The sequence below is a fragment of the Vanellus vanellus genome, assembly GCF_965231255.1.
Source record: "Vanellus vanellus genome assembly, chromosome: 1".
In the NCBI taxonomy this organism is placed as follows: Eukaryota; Metazoa; Chordata; class Aves; order Charadriiformes; family Charadriidae; genus Vanellus; species Vanellus vanellus.
In genome coordinates, this window is record NC_138905.1 from 153,174,438 (window position 1) to 153,196,999 (window position 22,562).

Below are 22,562 nucleotides of genomic sequence, written 5' to 3' on the forward strand. Positions count from 1 at the left end.
CACTGGGGACCTGATGACACTAAAATAATGCGGTGCTCAGTAACTGATTTCTAAGAATTGTGTAGCTTTCAGCCACATCATTTGTCTCCCATTGTAATCACAGGTTACAATTGTTGCTTGTTGCTCCACGGGCATTCTAATTGGCATGTCAACTTAATTTCAATTACATCTGAAATACTCATTTCATAATTCACCCGAATAGTCCCTTTAATAAGCATCTGCGCTTTCTTTCTACGCTGATTCTAAAAAGCATCTTACCAGGTTTGTTAAAAGCAGACGTATCACTGCATTTTCTCCAGAGGTCTTAATGAAATAGCGATCACAGAAACAGTCGGGACTTCAACATGGCTTTCCATGTGGAGGGGCTGGTGGCCATAGTTGTCTTCTACCTGGCTATCCTGGCAGTTGGGATATGGGCTGCTTGGAAAACCAAGAACACTGGCAGCGAAGGAGATCGTAGCGAAGCTATTATAGTTGGTGGACGAGACATTGGCTTGCTAGTTGGTGGATTTACAATGACCGGTATGTAAAAAACACCTTTTTTTTTTTTTCCTAACCAGCGTATAACTTGTCAGTTTTCCATCTGAATGAAGAATGGTAATCTGCATGTTGAATAATGCAAAATGGAGAAAATATATGTACTTCTTTTCCAATTGCTGCTAATATTTTTTAATGAACAACCAAATGTAGCATCTATATAAAAACAAAAAATATTTTAAAATCATACAGGAAGCATATATTATATTTCTTATTCATTGCTTTCATATTCATCTGTAGAGCAGATGTGTTTGGGACAGAAGTATAGAATTTGTATAATTTAATAAGAAATCCAGTTTTAAAATAACTGTTATTGTTGTTAAAGCCATCCAAATTGGTGAGTTATTTTTGTTTAATCTGAGTAAAGCAAAGTTCATATGTAAAAAAATGGGGGGGGGGGGCGTAGCATCAATTAAGAATAAGTTTCTGAAAGAAAAATGGCATAAATCCAATCTTGCAATTCCACTGATTTCAGCAAACTTACTTTGTGGATTCTTTTAGCTTCTTCTGTAGCAGTTTGACAAAATAATACATTGCTGTGAATAGTACTATCAGTAGGAAAAGCCTGGGTGAAGGACGAGTTCTTCACTAATTTTTTAAGCAGTGCTGTCTTGACTCCCAGGGACAGTCAAAGCAGATGTCTTAGCTGGGTAAACAGGATATCCACAATATGGTCCAAAATCTCAAGTCTTACAGCTAACATACAGGATTGGAACAAAAATGCATTAGAAGAAGAGTGAATTGGCCCACCGTTTTTATCAAAGCAATTTAATTTTTCAGCATGCTTTGTTGATTGGTGGGGTTTTTTATGGTATTCTAAATCCCATTCAGGCAAAGCCAAATTGCCAAATTGGATTTATCCAGTTACATTTATGTTTTGCTGTTTTGCCCTGTTCTGCTTTCACAATTATCTAATAAGGGAGAGACACATACAAACTTGGGCCAAAATTCTCTGGTCTTTAATCGCGAGAAATTCCTGTCCCTTTGCAGGGGCATTTTGCTCCTTCAGAGGCTGAATATTTGGATATTGAGTAAAGAATGTTTGTGAAAGTCGATAAAGTTTGAATACAGGCAGATGTTCTACTTTTAGCACTTTGCTCTAATTTACTGTATCACGTATCCATTGGCTACTGAAGCATCAGATAGGCGGAGATTCTGCTCATTGCAAGAGCTGGTTTGACAGCTTTCTGCTGAATGAAATGTTTTCAAGAGCACTGAAACCAGAATATTTTGCAGAGATACCGCTTGCCACAAAACTGTAATCATTAGATCAGGGGAGAGGAGACGAAACAAGACATTCCCCACTCAAGTGGTTATGACGAACAGCTTTGCCTGTGGAAGAAGACACAAATTCTGGTCTCCTTAATGCTGTTTTACAGGAATACTTTTCATAACAGCTGAAGCAGAGATGAGACTTGGACTGAGGGTTCCTATATTGCAGGCAATTTCTATAGCCACCATGATTCACGCCCACACATGCTTATTCCATTTCATGCAACTTCTGGAGAGAGCATAGTATATCATCTCTGTGGTAGAATATCAGACTGATCCTAAAGCCTTTGCACAGCCTAAACACTCGTGGATTTTATACTATCAGGGCTCACATATTTTCTCACCTCTGCCTTCCATAATTATGGCAATTAGAGCTTGATATGGCAAGTAAATTACACTTTCAGTTTTGGAGAACCACGCCTGGCGCACAAAGTTAGGTGTGGGCACAAGTCTACCAAGACTCTGAGTTTCGTCTCAGTGAGGGTGATTGGGATACTGACTTTGTAAAGCCATAACAAAATAATTGCGAAGGTAAACTGATCAAAATCCACACTAATTTTTTACTAAATGGTCACGGTATTCCAGGGCATATTTGCTTCTTTACTAATCATAGGTGCAGATTTTGCACCTCATAACCATGCCTTCAGAGATATATGGCTATTCCAACATCATCTTTATATTTTACAGCTTTAATTGTTTAAATCTGAATTAAAAAGCAAAGCTTATCCCATAAATGGAAAACAAGACATTTTTGAAGATCTCCAGAAAGGATTTTGTTCGAATGGACATGAAGTACTTTGGGTTATTAGATAGGGCCTAATTCTGTCTCTCTTGCCTAAGACAAACACTACCATATTCCATGGATATCGGCTGCAAAAATGGTAGCGGTTTCTGGGGCTACTTGGTGAGGAGGATGACAGAACTCAGCCTATAAATTTAAAATCAAATTCAGAGCATAGGGACAGACTCAAAATTTCTAAGTAATTATAGTTAATTTCCTAAACGGCATTTAAAAGCCTTAGAACAAGTGAAAAATGGCCGTGGACGTATTTGGTGGATGGATGGATGGATGGATGGATGGATGGATGGATGGATGGATACTATGATCCTGAAGAAGCTGCTGTATCAACTAGCTACTGAAACACCTGAACACAAAGCCTGCCAAAGGCTGAGTGTGACTGCAGTTATTAAAACAGAAAGAATGAGAAGCTTGAATTGGGGATGGATCACAGCAGCTCATATTACAATGAGCTAACATTATGAAGTAGACACAGTAGACACGCCTTTAATCTGTTCATCGTTTTTACATAATTATAGTTAAAATGTTGCTTTAAATATTTGTGTTCCTTAATTTTGGGGTGAAATTCTTAGGAAGTGATATCTGCAACAAACTTGAGTGTATTTTGATTTCGGTGACTGAGTTTGAACCCCAAAGGAAATATTGGAGGTGACATAATCAAATACTTACAAACACAACCAAAAAGGTAATGATCTATTGATGTCATTTCTTCATTTTAGTTGAATGAAGCTACATATCCTTCCACAAGAAAAAAAGAAATATTACAAAATGTTATTTTTTTGTAATCCTTAGGTCAGGATTTTCATTTTGCAGGACTTGGTGCGTTTATTCAATAATTTGTGTGGTCAGACAAGGGATCGTTCACAAAGAAGTCCCAAAAACTCTGATTTTCATTCATGTGTCAATATATATAAGAAACTCTGATATTAATTTCTCTGTTCCTCATATGAACTAGGAGGAGAAATACACTCCATATCCTCAGTATTTGTCTGAGTATTTTTAGGGTGCATATTTTAAATGGATGTTGGTATTTGCTGCATTTTTTGGTCCTTCAGACAGCAGGCAAAGAGAGGATTAAAATAGATTATCACATGAGTGTTTCCATAGATTATTAAATTTTATATTCCTTTTGTCTGATTTAGAAAAAAAAAAAAAGAATTTCACCAAAAAAGGTATTAAACTAACTTTAAATTGTGGCTTAGCAAACTGAGGATCAGAAAATTAATATCTGAGGTTGAAATTCCATCCTATCGTACCCCATTATTTCTTTTCTAATGTATTTACTGATGTCATTGTACATGCTGACTACCCATTCACCCCCTCAGAAGAAGCCGTATAGCACCTTCCTAGAGCTCTGGGGTCCTTGGCAGATGTTCCGGAACAGTCACGTGCACAGAGAAATTGATCAGCAGCTATTTTTCAAACCCCAATCCATAAATCAAGAATAAAATTGAAAATAAGTGCACAATCCTCCATGACAGCTTACCCAGCCATACCTGTTCTCAGGGCACTGTTCTTGTCCCCAGCCAGGAGAGGGCAGTGGCCCCTGCAACATTTCACAGAAGGGAAGGGACCTGCCCCCCTCCACAAGAAGATAAGGGAGCTAGGCATAGCGCTCAAGTGCCCCTTGGAGAACACCCACCGCCTCAGTAGGAACCTCAGGTGTATCGATGCCAGACGTTGAAGCCTCCTTGCACCATAGCTGCAGCAATGCTGGGCAGCTGTCCTTGACTATGGCATATTATTCCTCATCTGGAAGTGGGTATTCTTCACATAGAATTCATGCTCATGTGTTTTCTAGGGAAGGAGGCAAATACAATTCCCTTTCTAAATATTTACTTTTGTTATTGTATACAGGTGCTTCCAACCTATTTCATAAGTTTATGCTGCTTGAGACACAACAGGCAACACACATGCCAGATAGTCATGGACTCAATGATCAATGGCTCAATGTCCGAGTGGAGATCAATGACAAGTGGTGTCTCTCAGGGATACGTATTGGGACCAGTATTACTTAACATCTTTGTCAGGGACATGGACAGTGGGATTGAGTGTACCCTCAGCAAGTTTGCAGAGGACACCAAGCTGTGTGGTGTGGTCGACACACTGGAGGGAAGGAATTTCCATCCAGAGGGACCTGGACAGGCTGTAGAGGTGGGCCTGTGCCAAATTCATGAAGTTCAGCACGGCCAAGGGCAAAGTCCTTCATCTGGGTTGGGGCAATCCCAAACATGGATACAGGCTGGGTGATGAGTGGATTGACAGGAGCCCCGGGGAGAAGGACTTGGGGGTGTTGGTTGATGAGAAGCTCAACATGAGCCAGCAATGTGCACTTGCAGCCCAGACAGCCAAAGGTATCCTGGGCTGCATCAGAAGTGTAGCCAGCAGGTAGAGGGAGGTGATTCTCCCCCTTTGTTCTCGTGAGACCCCACCTGGAGTACTGCATCCAGTTCTGGCTCCTGAGGCAAATCAAAACAGCATTACAAAAATCTAGTACTTGTAATGATCTGCCTGCCCTTGTTCAAACTACAGAACCAGATTAATAAAATTTACTCGCTATACATTAGAGAAAATCAAGAACTTTTTGCATGGAATCTGCAAACAGGAAGAGATAAACTTTATTACGTAATTTGTTATGAAATATGTTTGCAGTCGTACTCAAAATAAATTTTTGTGTTGGAGATTTTCTTTCATTCATAGTGTAGGACCCAATTTCTCAAATGTAAAAACTTCCCTTCAAAGCAGAGAATCAATTAATTAAGGGTCTGAGGTTAGTATATTAAAAATACTGCTGGTTCATAAAGAGATAAAATCAGAAATATTACAGATAGCACAGTTCAATTCTGGAATATGTCTTCAGGAAGCACAAAAATAAGTAAGTCAAAGTTTAGAACTTAAATAGCAACATAAAACCATTACAGCCCTATATGGAAATATAGCATTTAGGGAAGTCAGAGTTTACTAAATGTGCTTTGTGTAGCTGAAATTCAAAATTTATCAAGGTTTTAAGGGCATTTTTTTTTAATGGAGACCTTAGTAAATGATCCATTGATTAAACTCTTGTCTAATTTAAATGCTTTGAGTTTTCCCATCTGGGATGACTGTATCTTTATTGTTCTTCTTCAGATCCCCCCCTTATATATCTCCGTCATTTGGACTAACACAAAGAAAATGGTAATGTGCTTCATTCATTGTAAACAAGTAGTGAGGGACTCAGCCCTCACATCTTCACTGACTACACAGACACTTAGACACCTTGATGATTGTCTCAGTCCATTGGACTTCTTTTTTCGTATGCTTAGGTTGTAAGTTTTTCAAATTGGGACTATCTTTTATAGAAGGTTGTCATGTCTGGCACTTGTATAATACATATAATAAAAAAATAGCAATGTTATAAGTGATGACAGATTTATTCTATAATGTGGGAAGTTTTCTTTCTTTCTGCACATTAAAGACTTTTCCATCTCTTCTTTTTCAGCCACATGGGTTGGAGGAGGTTACATCAACGGGACAGCAGAAGCAGTATATGTCCCAGGCTACGGTCTAGCTTGGGCTCAGGCACCTATTGGGTATTCCCTTAGTCTGGTTTTAGGTAAGCAAAGAACTAAAGCTAATAGTCTCTCATTTTAAGCAGTTCTGATGGCAAGTCCATCGTGAAATGAAACAACTAGTGTCTGATAAAAGGACACTGAGGTAAACTAGATCCTTTTTGCTGATAGGTTTGGGTTTTAAAAAGAAAAGCCCTATAAATAGTCTGATATCTTAAGTCTCCTGAATGCCTTGGCAAGACCTAGTTGATTATTACGACCATAGTGATCGATGGAGGTCACAATAAGAAAGGTTTTGTTGTGGGATTTTTTTTTAATTATATATTCTAAGTTTTATACATTCAGGTTTTCTTTAAGTGCCTATATGATCTGGAACACAATATTATCAGGGCAGCTATAAATCTTGGAATTCAAGAGCAGCAAATATCCTTTCAAGTTAGGAAAGTGCTTGTACCTTACAGATCTTCACTAAGCATCTAAGTAACTTGTCTAATTTTGTGTAGGAAGGCTGTAGTAGATCCAGTCTATTTCCTTAAAATTGGACCATTCGTCCTTTTAAATGTGGTACAAGACTCCAAATCACATGTCAAAATGCAAATACACAATCCTACTCTATGCGGGGTCAGAGCGCAAAATACAGGCAGCATTATAATTTTTAATGCTGTCACCTCTAATTCCTGAAGCGTTGTCTCAAAACTTCCTTACTTTTCTTAAAAATAATAGCAATAAAAAATTTCTCACTGTGTCTCAACCACACGGAGCAGCTCACAACAAAGCATTGCCTCGTGAGCCATGATGAATAGACCAGAAAGGTGTCAGCTACATCCTCTCAGTTTGTGAACAGATCACGTCCCTAAGGCAACAGCTGATGCAACTGTTTAAAGAGAATGTTGTTACAAAAAATATCTTCATCTTTCATTAATGGGACTGGTGTATTAGCCTTTCTAATAATATTTGACCTCTCGGTCTATTCTGGGCCTTTCCTCATGGTCCTCCCACCTAGTCTGTCCTTTTGGTTGTGTATCCAGGTCTTCTTGCCCCTTTTATTTCTTCCTGTACAACTCGGTTGCCCTCCTGATTCTTTTTACCCCTCAGAAATGCTTTCCTATGGCCTGTCCTGGTCCTCCTCTCTTCCCAGGCAGAAACCTTCCCCATCGTAGATATTCCTCTCTGGCATGTGTGGGCCAGCTCCAGTTCCAGTAGTAGTTCCCAGCCCTGAGAGCAGCTCTATTTCCTGTAAGAAAAATAATAACAGTAAATGTCTGCCTGGAGATCAGTTGATGTCATTATGAGGTCATGAGGGTCGTCGTCCATTGATGTCATTAAGCGGTCGTTAGGATTGTAGCCACAAGCATCTTCCTGACTCTTAGCCTCTGTAGAGTTGACAAAAATTAATAATAGCCAAGAAAGGGTTGAGTTAGCGTCTCTCCTCATTTCCAGCTGTTTTTAAAGATATCCAGACTTTTTTTACTGGAAATTATCATGGCCGCTGCAAGGAAAAGAAGTCTGTGGCACATGACCATACATCTCTGCAGAGCACAGAGAGGAAAGCCTTTCTGTGGCATGATCTATACTTGCAGGTTTGCAAGGAGGAGTTGTTTATCCTTCTTTTTAAAAAAATAACTAAAATTATAAATGTAAGGCTAGAAGAAATATTACTGCTTCAGACTGGAAGGATTTAAGGTTGATATCATCTCCCTGTTAGTTCAATGTTGTTCTGCAAACCACTTTTCCTAATTTTTCAAGCAACATAGTTTTAACGGGTAGAATATCTCTGATTTCCTTTGACAGATGCTTGAATGTTCTAATAGATTATAACACTAGTGACTTTTGTTTTCTTCTTTTAGTTGTCTTTTCTAATGATGACATAACAAGTAGAATAGGAACAGGATCCATGACCAATCCAGGAACAGTTAAAAAATGCTGGAGTTTCTGCATCCAAACAATCTGTCTAAAGACAGTGTTACCATAAGCAGTATAAATAAATTGTGATTGGTAAGCTGGTACCTTCTGTTCAGGGAACGTAATGAAATGAAGAAATATGAGTGATATACGGCAATACGTAGAAATGTGGAAAATCTACATATCTTGTGATGAAGAATGTAACTAAGGGTCGACAAATACTGCACAGCAGATTTTATTGGGAACTGACTGATTTTCCAGGTTTCTTTATCGTACCTTTTATATTGCATTTCAGCAATTTTACTGTGGTAGAAGTCTGCTTAGTTATAGTCATGTGCAGCACTCTACTACACAGGTTTCCATACAGGGCTTTTTCAACTTTCCTGAGATACGTCCTTTTTTTTCCCCCAGACGGAAAGAATTTAAGGACTGTACATTAGAAAGGTGTGGCCTTTGCACGTTCATAAATGAACTAAGTGTGTGACAAATGTTCAGGGAGCCTGACACCTGCAGAGCCCGGAAGGCATCTGACCTACCCCGCAGGTGTAGTAAGGTTAATTTAAGCATACATAACAAATCTGAATTGTCCTGAAAGAATCATATTTACTGTGCGTGCACTAAACCATGTGTGAACTCCTATTTCTGACCCAGGAATCCCAGACGGTTTTATTTTTTGAGTAGGACCATGTGAAAATTCATACTGGATTCTGGTCTAAGAACGAATAGATTCGGTAGAAAAGCCGTTCCCTTAGGCTGATCCGAAATTAGACAAACCTCTGACAGCATCCATAATGGCAGATTGAGTAAATTGAACCAGACAAAATCAGACAAACTTATTTTTTGTCATCAGACCATAGACATTAATGGTGTGGATGTGTTTATGTAACTGTAGGCAGATGTAAGGTAAGGCTTCTTGGAGAATATTTTAACTGTACATATTTCTTTAAAAAAATCCCAAACAGTAATACTGACATTTTTGTACCCTTAACCGAAAATAAATGTTTTACCCCTTAATGACAATGCATTTCTCCACTGCAGCTGGTGTCTTATGCTACTTTTCTTTGTAGGTGGCCTTTTTTTCGCAAAACCTATGCGCTCCAAAGGCTATGTGACAATGCTAGACCCTTTTCAGCAGCTTTATGGAAAAAGGATGGGAGGGCTACTGTTTATTCCAGCTTTAATGGGAGAAATGTTTTGGGCTGCTGCCATCTTCTCTGCCTTAGGTAAGGAATAAGCAGTATAAATATTAATTTATCACAGGTGGAAAGGATAAACCAGAAATGCATTAAAATTCTGTCTTCAAATGCAAACTAGCCTAGCCGAATGATTCAGAATGTGACAGTTCTCAGACCTGTGCTAGCTAGTAATTAAACCCAGTAATGGTACCTCATTGAATATTTTGGTAATGGAAAGACACGCGTGGTATCTAGTCATTTCCAGGTACCTTTAAGTTGTCCCTTTTCAAAGAGAATGAAAAGATTTAGCAACAAATTTCCTTTAATTGTGAGGGTGACATGAGTGATTGCAAGTGTCCTTTCTATGTCAAGGCTGACCCAGCTTCTCTTTTACACCACTGAGATCACAGAAGCCAGTCAAGATTTCACTTAAAGATATGAAATGTTACTGCCAATGCATCTAAACAAAATAAACCTTGCGTATAGAAGACCTTCATATACAGCACTTTCCATATCACAAATAATAGAAGTAGAACAGATGCTGATCAATAAATTGAAGTATTATTGAATTCTAAATGACTTTCTACTTGACAAAATGAAGAAAATACTTAGAATTCAAGAAAGGATTCAGAGAATTAGTAGAACTATGACTCAATAGAAAATCACCCAACTACTCATCCAGTTCTGAAAAAAAATCAGTCTCCAGGGTTTTTAATTATATTTCAGGCCTGAATTTAGCAATCCCTTCAAGAACTGAGAAAGCCCTTGAGTTGAAGCACCAGTAGTTGACTTTTACCAGCTAATCATTCTCATAGCGCACATGCATGTGGTAATGCTTTCTAGCACAAGCTATTTTAAAAAGAAAATAAACTTTGAAGGTACTCTCCAACTGTGCTCTGATGAACTGCAAAGCAATGGGGAGCTTGTTTACCGCAATTTCATCACAAAACCCTTAAAGGACTAAGAACAAACTACATGCTGAGGTGATAGGAGTTGAATAACTTGAAGAACACTCTGAGTATTTGGAAAATACTTTCTTTTTGATTGAGGACAAGCTAATCTGTGATATTTCAAATCAAGTGGTATGAATACCTTTCTAGTAGGTTTATGTTAACAGCTGACAGTTAAAGACTGTCCTTGATTGTAAAGGTCATTGAGGGGTTTGATTTTAACTATTATTTTAACTATTCTGTGAATAGATCTAGTTATATTATAGCTCCAGATTTGCATGCCTATCCTCACTGATGAATATTTAATCCTAGTTCTCTTCACTTCTTGACCTTCCTCATGACTCTTTGCTTGGGATGGTTATAGAAGGGAAAGACAGGGCTTCCAGCTGTGAAAGAGGTCTGAGTTTGTAATCCTTACGCTCATGAACTTTGAAGGCTCCCTGTACAACAAAAAACCACCTGGCAGCTCCCAGCAGCTCGTATATACGACGCATCAGGTTGTGTTCTACTGCCAGATCTTTTCCAGCTATGTGGTCGAGAATATACGTCTAAAATACCTACAAGTACTAAAAGACATTGCAACACATTTTATTTAAATTATCCTAATTAGAAGGAGAGGATTTTTTTTAAAAAACAAAACAAAACAAAACATGGTTTTAAAAGACTGCAATCACTTGAAATAGCTAATACATCTTAGGAAAATATATAACTACCTCACTAGCTGCTGGAAGGGCAGTGCAGGAGGGCACAAGCAATTCAGGAGGTTTCTTGAGTGCACTGACAACAACTTCCTGACACAAATGATCAGGGAGATGGTGAAGGGAGGTGCTCTGTTGAACCTGTTATTTACAATCAAGGAAGAGCTAGTTAGGGATGTGAAGGTCAGAGGCTGCCTTAGCTGCAGTGTTCATGAGATGGACTTCACGGTCCTGAGAGGAAGGAACAAGGCAAAAATCAGGACCGCAACAATGGACTTCAGGAGAGTAGAGTTTGGCCTCTCCAGAGATCTGCTTGGAGGAATTCCATGGGAGACAGCCCCGGAGAGGAGTCCAGGAGAGCTGGTTGATATTCCAGCGAGGGCTTTTTACGCTGTCTCCCATAACATCCTCCTAGACAAACAGATGAACTACAGAGTAGATAAGTGGATAGTGAGGAGGACTGAAAACTGGCTGAACTGCTGGGCTCAGAGGGCTGTGACCAGCAGCATGGAAGCCACTGCATGGCCGGTCACCATTGGGGTACCCCAGGGGTCAATATTGAGCCCTGTATTGTGTAATGTCTTCATTAATGACCTGGCTGATGGGATCAAGTACACCTTCAGCTAGTTTGCAGAAAGTAAAAACTGTGAGGACTTGCTGACAGACCAGATGGTTGTACTGCCATTCAGAAGGACTTCAACAGAGCAGAGAAATGAGCTAACAGGAACCTCATGGAGTTCAACAAAGGGAAATACTAGGTCTTTCACCTGGGGAGGAACAGCCTGATGCCCCAGTACAGGCTGGGGGTTGACCAGCCGGAAAGCAGGTTTGCAGAGAAGGACCTGGGAGTCCTGGAGGGCAATGAAGTTGACCATGAGCCAGCAATGTGCCCTTGTGGCAAAAAAAGCCAGTGGCATCCTGGGCTGCATTAGAAAGACCATTACTTTTAAGTTAAGGAAGGTGATCCTTCCCCTTACTCAGCACTGGTGAGACATGTTTGAAGTGATGGGTCCAGTGCGGGGCTCCCCAGTACAAGAGACATGAACATACTGGAGAGAGTCCAGTGAAGAACCACGGAGACGATTAAGGGACTGGGGTATCTGGCATATAAGGAAAGGCTGAGACAGCTAGGGCTGTTCAGCCTAGAGAAGAGGAGACTCATGGAGATCTTATCCATGTGCATAAATAACTGATTTGGCAGTGGAGGGATTGGCATAAAAGAAGACAGAGCCAAACTCCTCTCAGTGCTGCCCAGTGACAGGACAAGAGGCAATAAGCACAAATTGAACTACAGGAAATTCCATTTAAACTTACGAAAAAACTGTTTTTACAGTGGAAGAGGTCAAACACTGGCAGACATTGCCCAGAGAGGCTGTGGAGTCTCCATCCTTGCAGTTATTCAAGACCTGACTGAACATGATCCTGAGCAACCTACTCCCCTTGACACTGCTTCAGTGAGGACTTGGACTTGAAAATCTCGAGAAGTGCCTTTCAGTCTTAGCAACAATTTGATTCACTGGGTTGGTTTTGGAGACCGGCAGCTCAACATTGTGGTTTGTTCTCTACAAACGAAATCTGTTTGGTGGTGCTTGAAGAAGTTCTTGGTTTCTAGGTTGACAATGGAGGATGGATTATCCAGTTTTCCAAGAAACCCACCCTTTTCCTATGTGAACAATTCACAGGCACTTCTAAAGTGGTCAGTGGACAATCGTCCCTATAACTGCTGCCTCCTCTACCATTTCTTCCTTGGTCAGAAGGGGCTAGCTCAGAGCATAAGTGAGATACAAAAGGGTGTGATACGTTGCGGCAGGCGTCCCCTGGCCACTGCAATGATACTTGTTCCCATGCAGCTGAAACTCACCCAGGGAGGCTTCAGCTGCCGGTGCGTGGCTGCTCTTCCCCAGGCAGAACAAGATAGTGTAGTCCTTGCAGAGCTTGAGCAGTATAAGGAAAGGCTGTTGGGACCCTTCCCTCCTCCATTTGGTGAGAACCTGAAACATGACGGACGCTGAACTTAGACCAACAGGAGCCTTCCTTTTCCCACTCACTTCACAGGTGCAGAAGAGATGTGTAGAAAATAGATAGGGGAATATCCTCATGCTGTTGCTAAGTGTCAGACAGCATAGCACATCAGCACCTGTATATGCAACTTAACCACGGTGAGCCTTCTCATCAGACGTACTGTGACATATACTAACATACAGTGTTTTGGTTTTCCTCATAGGTGCCACTATAAGTGTGATCATTGACATTAATGTCAATATTTCAGTCATTATTTCTGCCCTGATTGCAACTATGTACACGCTTGTGGGTGGGCTTTATTCTGTGGCCTACACCGATGTAGTTCAGCTCTTCTGCATCTTTCTGGGACTGGTAAGTTTGGCTTTTTTTCCCCCTTTTTTGTTGAGGATTTTGCCCCGAGCATTATGACGATTGCAAAGACCTATTGCCCACTTTTGATTTTGGAGTTACGTCTTCACTGAAAGCGTGGAGAAGGAATATCTCCACTCACAGAGCCGACTTTAAAGAGTCTGCATTTGCATCAACCTACAGCCAGTGCTTCGACAATAATGCTGACCGAGAGGCCCAATTCTTTGGCTTTTTCCAACCAATCTGATAGTGCAAACACTCTTGTCATTTTCCTGCTGAGTGTATACCTAACTCAGGATAGGACTGGAGCTGACTCCTTCCCTACCTGTCCATAGGACTGTGGCACAGGCGCTGGAAGGAGGCATCAGACATAGGAAGCGGTCAGTAGAGCAGTCCAGAAACACTGGCATTGGACTTGCAGAGCTGATACTCTCCTGCTTCTCTTTCCTGTAGCTGTCACCTACTCACGTGGCTCAGTTAACCTCCTGTTTTAGATCACCTTCTTGGTTTTTCTCTCGTTTCCCTCCTTTGGAGACCATAGTATAGGAAGTCTCACCAGATGACCTTGCTGTTTGAGTATGCTGGCATGAATGTCCCCTCATCAGCTGTCAATGATATGTTTGTGGGTAGCCTTTTCTTTTATTTACTGCTGTTCTTTAAGCCCTGCTCTGAAAAACATCAGTGCAACAGGGCTCAGATCACAGGGGTGCAATCAAAGAAGCTGCTGTCTTTGTTTTGCCGGTGGCACTAATAGATGGTCACAGGTGTGCAGAGATCTGAGACAGGCTGAAATAAATGGGGTGGCTCAAGGTGAAGGAACTGAATGGCACCTTGGGCACCTGGAGTTGTTTCTCTGCTTTCACCAGAGTTCCTGTGCAGCTCTAGGGAAATTGCTTGAGCCAGAGGTCACACAGGTGGTCACTAACCAACCCTCTGTGTGTCCTCACTCTGTGGCATCCTACCATGAGGCCTATGGCCTTATTTACAGAAGTGCTAAGCATTCACTTTTGTAACTGACTACATGGGAATGATGCTAAATACCCTGAAAAAGCAAATCCAAGTTCTAGCTGCCCACCTCAAATGAGAAGTTATTCCAGATCTTCTTCTCTCATACCTTTGTTCTTCACCTGCACAGTGGTGGTCCTTCCCTAACTTCCATGTTAATATTTGTGAACCATTCAGTTCCTACAGATGGTGTGCATTACAGAAATTCCCAAAGTTGTAGATAAATCAAAATACAAAAGTGCTTTTCCAATGAGAACAGCTTATGCACTGCTAAAGACCCTGATCCCGTGGGAATAACAACGTGTGATCCTGTATTAAAGGCAGCATGAACCTTACAGGGAGGGGAAAACAAATGAAGGTTGTATAGCAGTCTTCTAAATGGTTGGATCTGTAGCTTTAATACTGTTCTTTTAATTCAGGCTGGGCTTTTTATGTAAATTCCCATTTAAAATAAACAGCAATAATGTCATGTAGAGGGAACCGTATTCATAACCTCAAGAGTCGTTGGCGGGGCTGGAAGCCTCAGATAAATGGTCATGCTTTAGGTGAAGCAGTTTTAGATGAGATGGGACACTTTCACAGTAGGTGTCACAGCAGAATATGTCACAGGCTCAGGTATCCCAGCTTCCCCTCCAGGGTCTGGAGCAGGTTGTGTTCCCACTGGCACAGAGCTTTACTGCTCATTCCTCTGTAGTCTGTTCCTCTCCTGTTCTTTACCCAAGAGGAGATGCTGCTTCTAATCACTTCTATTTCCTACCCTGGCTCCTCATTTCAGCCACAGCTTCTTCCCTACGCTTCCATAACATCTGCCCCAGCCACTCCACATACTTCCCTGGTTTTCTCTTTACAATCCCATGTAGTCTCTCTCCTTCCATCCTCACTTTTCTGTACTCACATCTGCAATTCTCAGCTCTTTGTCTTTATCTTGCTGGGTGGGTCTTTCCCTGATCCTGCACTGTATCCCCCTGTCGTGGTTTAACCCCCACCATGCAGCCACTCGCTCACCCCACCTTCCCCCCATAAGGGAGGAGAGTGAGAAGAGGAAGGGAAAGAAAAAAAACTCGTGGGTTGAGATAAAGGCAGTTTAATGGACCAATATCAGAAAAGGAAAAATAACACTAATGATAACAATAATAATAACACCAGACACTCTCACCGCCTGGTGAATTGGCGTTGTCCTGAGCCGTGATCATGGATTCCTGCCCCCCTGGCTAGCCCCCATTTATATACTGAGCATGACATGTATAGTATGGAATGTTTCATTGACCATTCCATCCTTCTGTCTATTCTTCTGTGGGAAGCTGAAAAAAAAAAGTCCTTGAATAATGTAAACATCACTTAGCAACAACTAAAAACAATAGGTGTTATTGACATTCCTTTCACTGCAATCACGAGAAAGATTAACTCTTTCCCAGCTGAAACCAGGACACCCCACTATTTACTGACTCTTCATTTCAGATGTGTTATTAATTCCTCATTCTAAACTCTTTGCCACCAAGTAGAAGTTCTTTTTTTCTGGTTTCCAATCCCATGAGGTCTAGGTCTTTCTATTGACCTGCTGCTTCTCCCCCTGAGCTTCGGGTCTTGACATAAAATCCCAGTTTCTGCTTCACTTCCACGAGCTTTGGTTTTATTTGTCCTCCACTCAAAACAGTGAATTTTCTACTCCTGTTAGAAAGGGCTCAATGAAGAAATTGGATCTCTGCCTATATTAAATAAGTTAAACAGTTCCAAGGTGAAAACACAGGATCATCTGTAGTGTTAAATTGTTAACACAGTCCCAGCACTGTTTTGGCACATGTCAACTAGTATTTTCCCAGATAATTCTCAGAACAGTTGAGGGCTTTCCTTTTCGGCAAGGAAATGGATGCAAGCGTATGGATGCAAACCATGACATGTCAATAAACTGCAGGGCCAGAGAAAGTGTCTTGACTTGTTTTATTTACTAGTACAGAGGTAGTTCTTGAGACCACAAAGAGCTAGGTTACTGTCAGGAACTGGCATGGATTACAAAAGCTCATCGTGTATTTGCAGTACAGTCCCTATTAAATCCTGGGCTGTGGCATGCGGACTACAGATGGACCTTTAGAAATTTACCCTATGGAAAATCTCAGCTGAGTATGGGCAAACTACAGCTCTTCAGAAGCTCATCGCTTGGACATATTTGAGATTTGAGATTCACAAACAAGAATAAAAAAATCCATTTGATATTCTTGTTCCCCATGAATTTCACATCAAGAAGAGTATTAACATCCATTAATTTTGACAAAGCATTTATTTTCCCCTCAAAATATTTTGGAGACAGTTGAAACATTTTGGTGATCTTTCCCAGAAAAGCCCAAGCAGACAGCAAGAAAGGAATCTTTCTGCCTAAGTGCTTAAATTGGCAAAGTTTAATATGTAACTGAGAATAGAGGACTATGGTACATGATAAACAGCCTGAATAATAGGCAGTGCAGCAAAACATAGCCATAATTCATATATTCTTCATACATTATTGCAACAATTGTGGAACAAAGTAGAGGAAGATGTTTGATTTCTCCCCTCCTTGCTTCTGTTACCCCATACACTTAAATGTGGTGGACAACAGGATGACCATGAGCCAGGAATGTGCCCTTGTGGCCAAGAAGGCCAATAGTATCCTGGGGTGCATCAAGAAGAGTGTGGCCAGCAGGTCGAGGGAGGTTATCCGCCCCCTCTACTCTTCCCTGGTGAGGCCACATCTGGAGTACTGTGTCCAGTTTCGGGCTCACCCGTTCAAGAAGGACAGGAAACTGCTGGAGAGAGTGCAGCAAAGGGCTACAAAGATGATTAGGGGACTGGACCATCTTTCTCATGAGGAAAGGCTGAGGGAGTTGGGTCTTTTTAGTCTGGAGAAGGGGGGATCTGAAGGGGGATCTTATCAATACTTACAAATACTTAAAGGGAGGGTGCCAGAAGGATGGGAACAGTGTTTTTTTCAGTGGTGCCCAGTGAAAGGACAAGAGGTAACAGGCACAAACTTGAACATAGGAAGTTCCATCTCAACATGAGGAGGAACTTTGTTACTTTGAGGGTGGCAGAGCACTTGAACAGGCTGCCCAGAGAGGTTGTGGAGTCTCCCACTCTGGAGACATTCAAAACCCACCTGGACGCCATCCTGTGCAACCTGCTGTAGGTGACCCTGCTCTGGCAGGGGGGTTGGACTAGATGATCTCCAGAGGTCCCTTCCAACCCTCACCATTCTGTGATTCTGTAATTGGATTGTGGTAATCTGCGTGGTTTGGTTATCACTGGAGCCTTAAGGATGCTGTGCTTGCAATGGTCTATTCCATATAGCACAAAGCCTGGTTTTCCTCTCAGTTGGAGCTACTGAGGTTCTCATCATAGAGAGTCAGTGAGTTATACCGTTGCAAAATGAGTTGTCAAGTAAATGCGCAAAAAGTCAGTTGGTGAAGGAAATTAACCTTCTATCCAAAACCATCTCTGAGAAGGGTTTCATAACTGAGTTTTTGGTCTAGATCAAAAACAGAGAGACTGAAAATAGTCAGTCAAGAGCCCAGACTGAAATTACCCTCAAGGTAGAAAAGTGCTGTAACACTGGGCTGCCAGGTCTTCTGGAGCAAGAGAGATGGGGTTCACCAACAGCACCCCTCTCTTGTCACGATACAGTTTTGTGTTGAATTAAAAAAAATTCCCAAGCCTTCAGGGATGTTTGGGATGTATCATGCCTGTATACTGGCAAATCCTGATGCTATTGCACGCAAGTTGATATGTAGATATTTCTCTACAGTGTAGTCCAGGAAAGGGTGTAAAGACTCTAAGTAGAGTTTAGGAAAAACAAAATGAAGATGTATAAATGCATCTTTCCTGCTGATTTTGCGATTTGCACTCATTAATTCTTTGCTGACACTCACCCTTTCCAGGGCAGAGGTAAGCTATCCATTACCAAACTCTCTGGATTTCGGAGATGTTCCACTGGGATATAACGTGACTTTTGTGCAACTCAGCTCGACAACTTGGCTTTTAATCTGTAGCATGCAAGAAGAAAACCAGATCGATGTTAATATCAAAATTTCGTAGATTTAGAATGCTTTCTTTGGACTTGAACAAAGTGTTACTCTCTGGTTACAGTGGATCAGCGTACCCTTTGCGATGTCTCATCCTGCAGTGACAGACATTGGGCTCACGGCTGTGCACCAGGTGCACCAAGCTCCTTGGCTTGGATCTATCAACTCACTTGACATTTACACATGGCTGGACAATTTCCTTTTACTGGTAAGTGATGGCTTGTATGAAGGAGTGAAGCATTTGAGCACTCACACTGTGTTACTGTGACAGCTGAAAATAATAAAGAGTCTAGTTAAGAGTTTCCAGCAAACTGAAAACTTTTACCCTCTTGACTTCTGTTCAATATTTCTGCACATTTGAAGGATTTCAGTGAAATATCAGTAGAATATTGTAGCGCAGCTGTCAAAGTCAGCGTTGCCAGGAATGCAATTTAAATATCATCAGTCTGAAAGAGTTGACTTATGCTAAAATTAATTAAAAGTGTGCAGCTTAACTGATGTCATTGTTGGCAGCAGAATTTATATATTGCAGAAGGCAATAAAATGTTATACAAATGATTAAATATGCCTTAGGTATAGGTGATGTAGAAAAAGCTTTGCAGAGATGGATCGATGGATGAATTCATGTGTGCACACATGCCAGAATGAAGTGAGGTCTTTTGTTATTTAATACCTATGTATTACACATGGGATTGGTGGTTATTAAGTACTTTCCATTAGAAGATCTAGCAACATATGCTAACATTTTGCATTCTCAGCATCCCTGAGCAACTCTACACTGTTTTTATTATCATGTACTTTGGGATTCCTTTCACTGTTTTTTTTTTAAATAATCTCAACCGAAAATGTTCAGAGTTTTCTGATGATTGGGCTATTAAAATATATTGTTTTATCCAGCTTAAATTTTGTATAGATTCTCAGAGAGCCAAAGTATGACATGAGCTCAAGCAGCTGTATTCTGGCTGGTAAGCCTGAAGGTTTCATCTCTGCTGATGACCAAAGGAAAGCCTCTGACGTTGCCAAATTGTGACACATTTTCTTTTCATCTTGTTTGTTTCATTATAGCTCAAGAAATTTATACATGCTTGGAAAACTTTGTTAAAGGAACGTTATTAAGGTTGCAAAGGAAAACAGCCATAAATAGCAAGTCAAAATCAGAGTTGCCTGTGAAACATTCACTTGGTCCCTGTGCATACATTTTATGTGTATGAAACACCTGTGTACACACTATTGGGTCCAAATGCCTCCTGCCTCATTTAGTGTGTAGAACTGGATTGTGCGTGTTTAGTGAGCAATTTGCTTTATTTTCTTTCCATGCTGTTTAGTCATCAGTATTTATTTACTTAGCAGAGACTATTCAAATCCTGCTGTCAGGACAGAATTGTTAGCACTTGATTTTTAGCCTTTGATAATACTCTCTCGTGTCATACTTTGCAGACTTAATTTTAAGTCTAATCAGGATCTTCACTGTTATATATCCAAAACAAGAGAAGTGTTGCTACCATAAAAGAAAACTTTTTTTTAGTGCTTTCTCTTTTTCTCTTTAATTTCTATTGGTATCATGTTTGCTTAAGACAGTGGGAGAATGATTTTTCAGATTCTTATGTTCAGTGTATACAGAATGTGTTGCCTTGTTTAGATGGCCACATGCATTCATAAAGGAAGATAAAATCTTGCTTTCAAATCCTATCAGAGTTTAATTTTGGGAGGGGGAGGGTACTGGAGGCCAAATTCTTCAAATATAAAATATGAAAATAGTATTTTATAACCTTTCATAAGTCTTTATCAAGTATTAATACAGGTCACAATACTTAGGGATTACAGAGACTATGTAAGTGCAAAGTGTTGTTACAAAGGAATGACTTGTCTTAAAGAATGGGATTTAAGTGGACTTACAGAGGTTTGACATTACTTGTGAGAATGGAATTTACAGCTATTACTGACTGACTGATACTCAATAAATGTAGCAGCAACACGGCATTCAGCATTCAAGTGATGCTTCTACATGCTTTCTATATGGCAATAGCAAAAAAAAATCCAGAGTTCACTCCCGATGACGGGATGCTGCCCATTGTGTTTGCAGACATTAGGAGGAATCCCATGGCAAGCGTATTTCCAGCGAGTTCTTTCCTCATCTTCTGCCACATATGCTCAAGTTCTGTCATTTCTGGCTGCTTTTGGCTGTCTTGTGATGGCTCTTCCCGCAGTACTCATTGGTGCAATTGGAGCATCTACAGGTAAATGATTAAAAATTAATAGTAAAGTAAATGTAAAATTAATAGTTACTAATAACATACTGGTTCCATATTGCAGCCTGGAATCAGACTGAGTATGGTGTCCCTGACCCCATGACTAAAAAAGAAGCAGATATGATTTTACCGATTGTGCTCCAGTACCTTTGCCCAGTCTATATCTCCTTCTTTGGCCTCGGCGCTGTATCTGCTGCTGTGATGTCGTCAGCTGACTCTTCAATTTTATCAGCAAGTTCTATGTTTGCTCGGAACATTTACCAGCTTTCCTTTCGGCAAAATGTGAGGTTACATTTTCATTTTTACTTTTAGAGAAAATTTTAGGTGAGATTTTAACTAGGTGATGCATAAACTGTAATTTCATAATGAAACACCTCTTTCACGTTCCAGCATATGACTAGAAAACATATAGTGTTTCATTCCTAACAGTATATTGAATAAACTGAAAGTCATAAAAATATTTATGGTTGTGACTGATGATAGAGGCGAAAAAGCTAGCTCAGGGGAGGGAGCTTTCAAGATTTCTCATGGCACCACAGTTCATCCAAACAGCTCTTAATTATTGCTGCAACCGTAAGTTTTGCTTAAATCCTTAACAAAATTAGACATCTTTCAGAATTATTGATTTACCAGGACATCATCTGACAACAGAATGGGCTAGTAGGTTGGCGTTTTCTTAGGAAATGGAGAAGAAATTCTGGTGCTGACAGTTATTTCTGGCTGAGCCATATTTGGCTTATATTTAAAAGTTATTTCTGACACTCTGCTGTTGTTTTTTTCTTTGACACTTTATCAAACTTTTCCTTATGCTCAAAGATCAATGACTTTGGGAATGTCAACCATAACCCTTGGGTTTTTTTTCTCTGCGCTTGAGATGGAGATAGAGACAGAGATAGTAATTTGTAAATAACATTGAGTATGTCATGCAAAATTTCCTTTTACAATGCAGTATTTTATATTGAATATGTGCATAAATGTAGACGTACGTATATTGCCGTAAAAAAACCCACTAACACTGCCCTTTTTTTTCCAGGCTTCAGACAGGGAAATCGTGTGGGTCATGAGAATCACTGTTTTTCTATTTGGAGCGTCAGCAACAGCAATGGCACTGCTAGCTTCGTCAGTGTATGGCCTGTGGTACCTCAGCTCTGACCTTGTTTATATCATCATATTCCCCCAGCTCCTGTGTGTGTTATTTATTAAAGGAACCAACACCTATGGTGCCATTGCAGGATACTTGTTTGGCCTTGTTCTCAGAATAACCGGAGGAGAACCATACCTCTACCTTCAGCCCTTGATCTACTATCCTGGCTGCTACCCAGATGAAAACAATATCTATATCCAGCGATTCCCATTTAAAACACTCGCTATGCTTACCTCCTTCTTTACCAACATTATAGTCTCCTACTTAGCCAAATACTTATTTGAGAGTGGGACTTTGCCACCAAAGCTGGACTTCCTTGATGCTGTTGTCGCCAGGTACAGTAGAGAACACATGGACAAAGCAACTCTTGTAAAAAGTGACAATATTGTATTAAATGAACTTGCACCTGTGAATCCACGACACAGTCTAACTTTGAGCTCAACTTTCACAAACAAGGAAGCCTTCAATTATGTTGATTCGAGTCCAGAGCTGTCCAACACTGAAGATAATTAAGAAATCTGGTAGCCACAGGCAAAGCAATGCAAAGCAGGATATTCTACAAAGAATGGTAAGAGGCATTTTATCGGACGAAAAGCAAGAACTGGGAATAAAATGCAGCTGCACAATACTGTTTCTAGGAGCAGGAGTATCCCATGGGAGAAACTCTTTTCTGTTATTATCTAACATGTTGGATTAGATCATAGAGTGTTCACCAACAGATACACTCCCATCCCATTCTGTCCACCCAGAACTATATACTGTGTAATTAAAAAAATATTTACGATTGAAAATATATGTAGCAGAAAAAATGCAACAGTTATTTAGCTAGGACATCATATGAAGAGATTATAATACGGTCACTGA

General features: G+C 40.4%; 1 protein-coding gene across 1 annotated transcript; it reads left to right on the forward strand.

The window, feature by feature from the left end:
• Positions 1-344: 344 nt before the first annotated feature.
• On the forward strand, positions 345-22,211 carry SLC5A7 (solute carrier family 5 member 7; the record flags this gene model as incomplete). The annotated part of the gene is made up of 8 exons (XM_082491047.1): positions 345-522; positions 6,087-6,200; positions 9,126-9,281; positions 13,106-13,254; positions 18,370-18,513; positions 20,389-20,542; positions 20,619-20,836; positions 21,588-22,211. 8 exons carry the CDS (start codon positions 345-347, stop codon positions 22,209-22,211), a joined length of 1,737 nt encoding a protein of 578 aa, XP_082347173.1.
• Between the last annotated feature and the right edge of the window lie 351 nt (positions 22,212-22,562).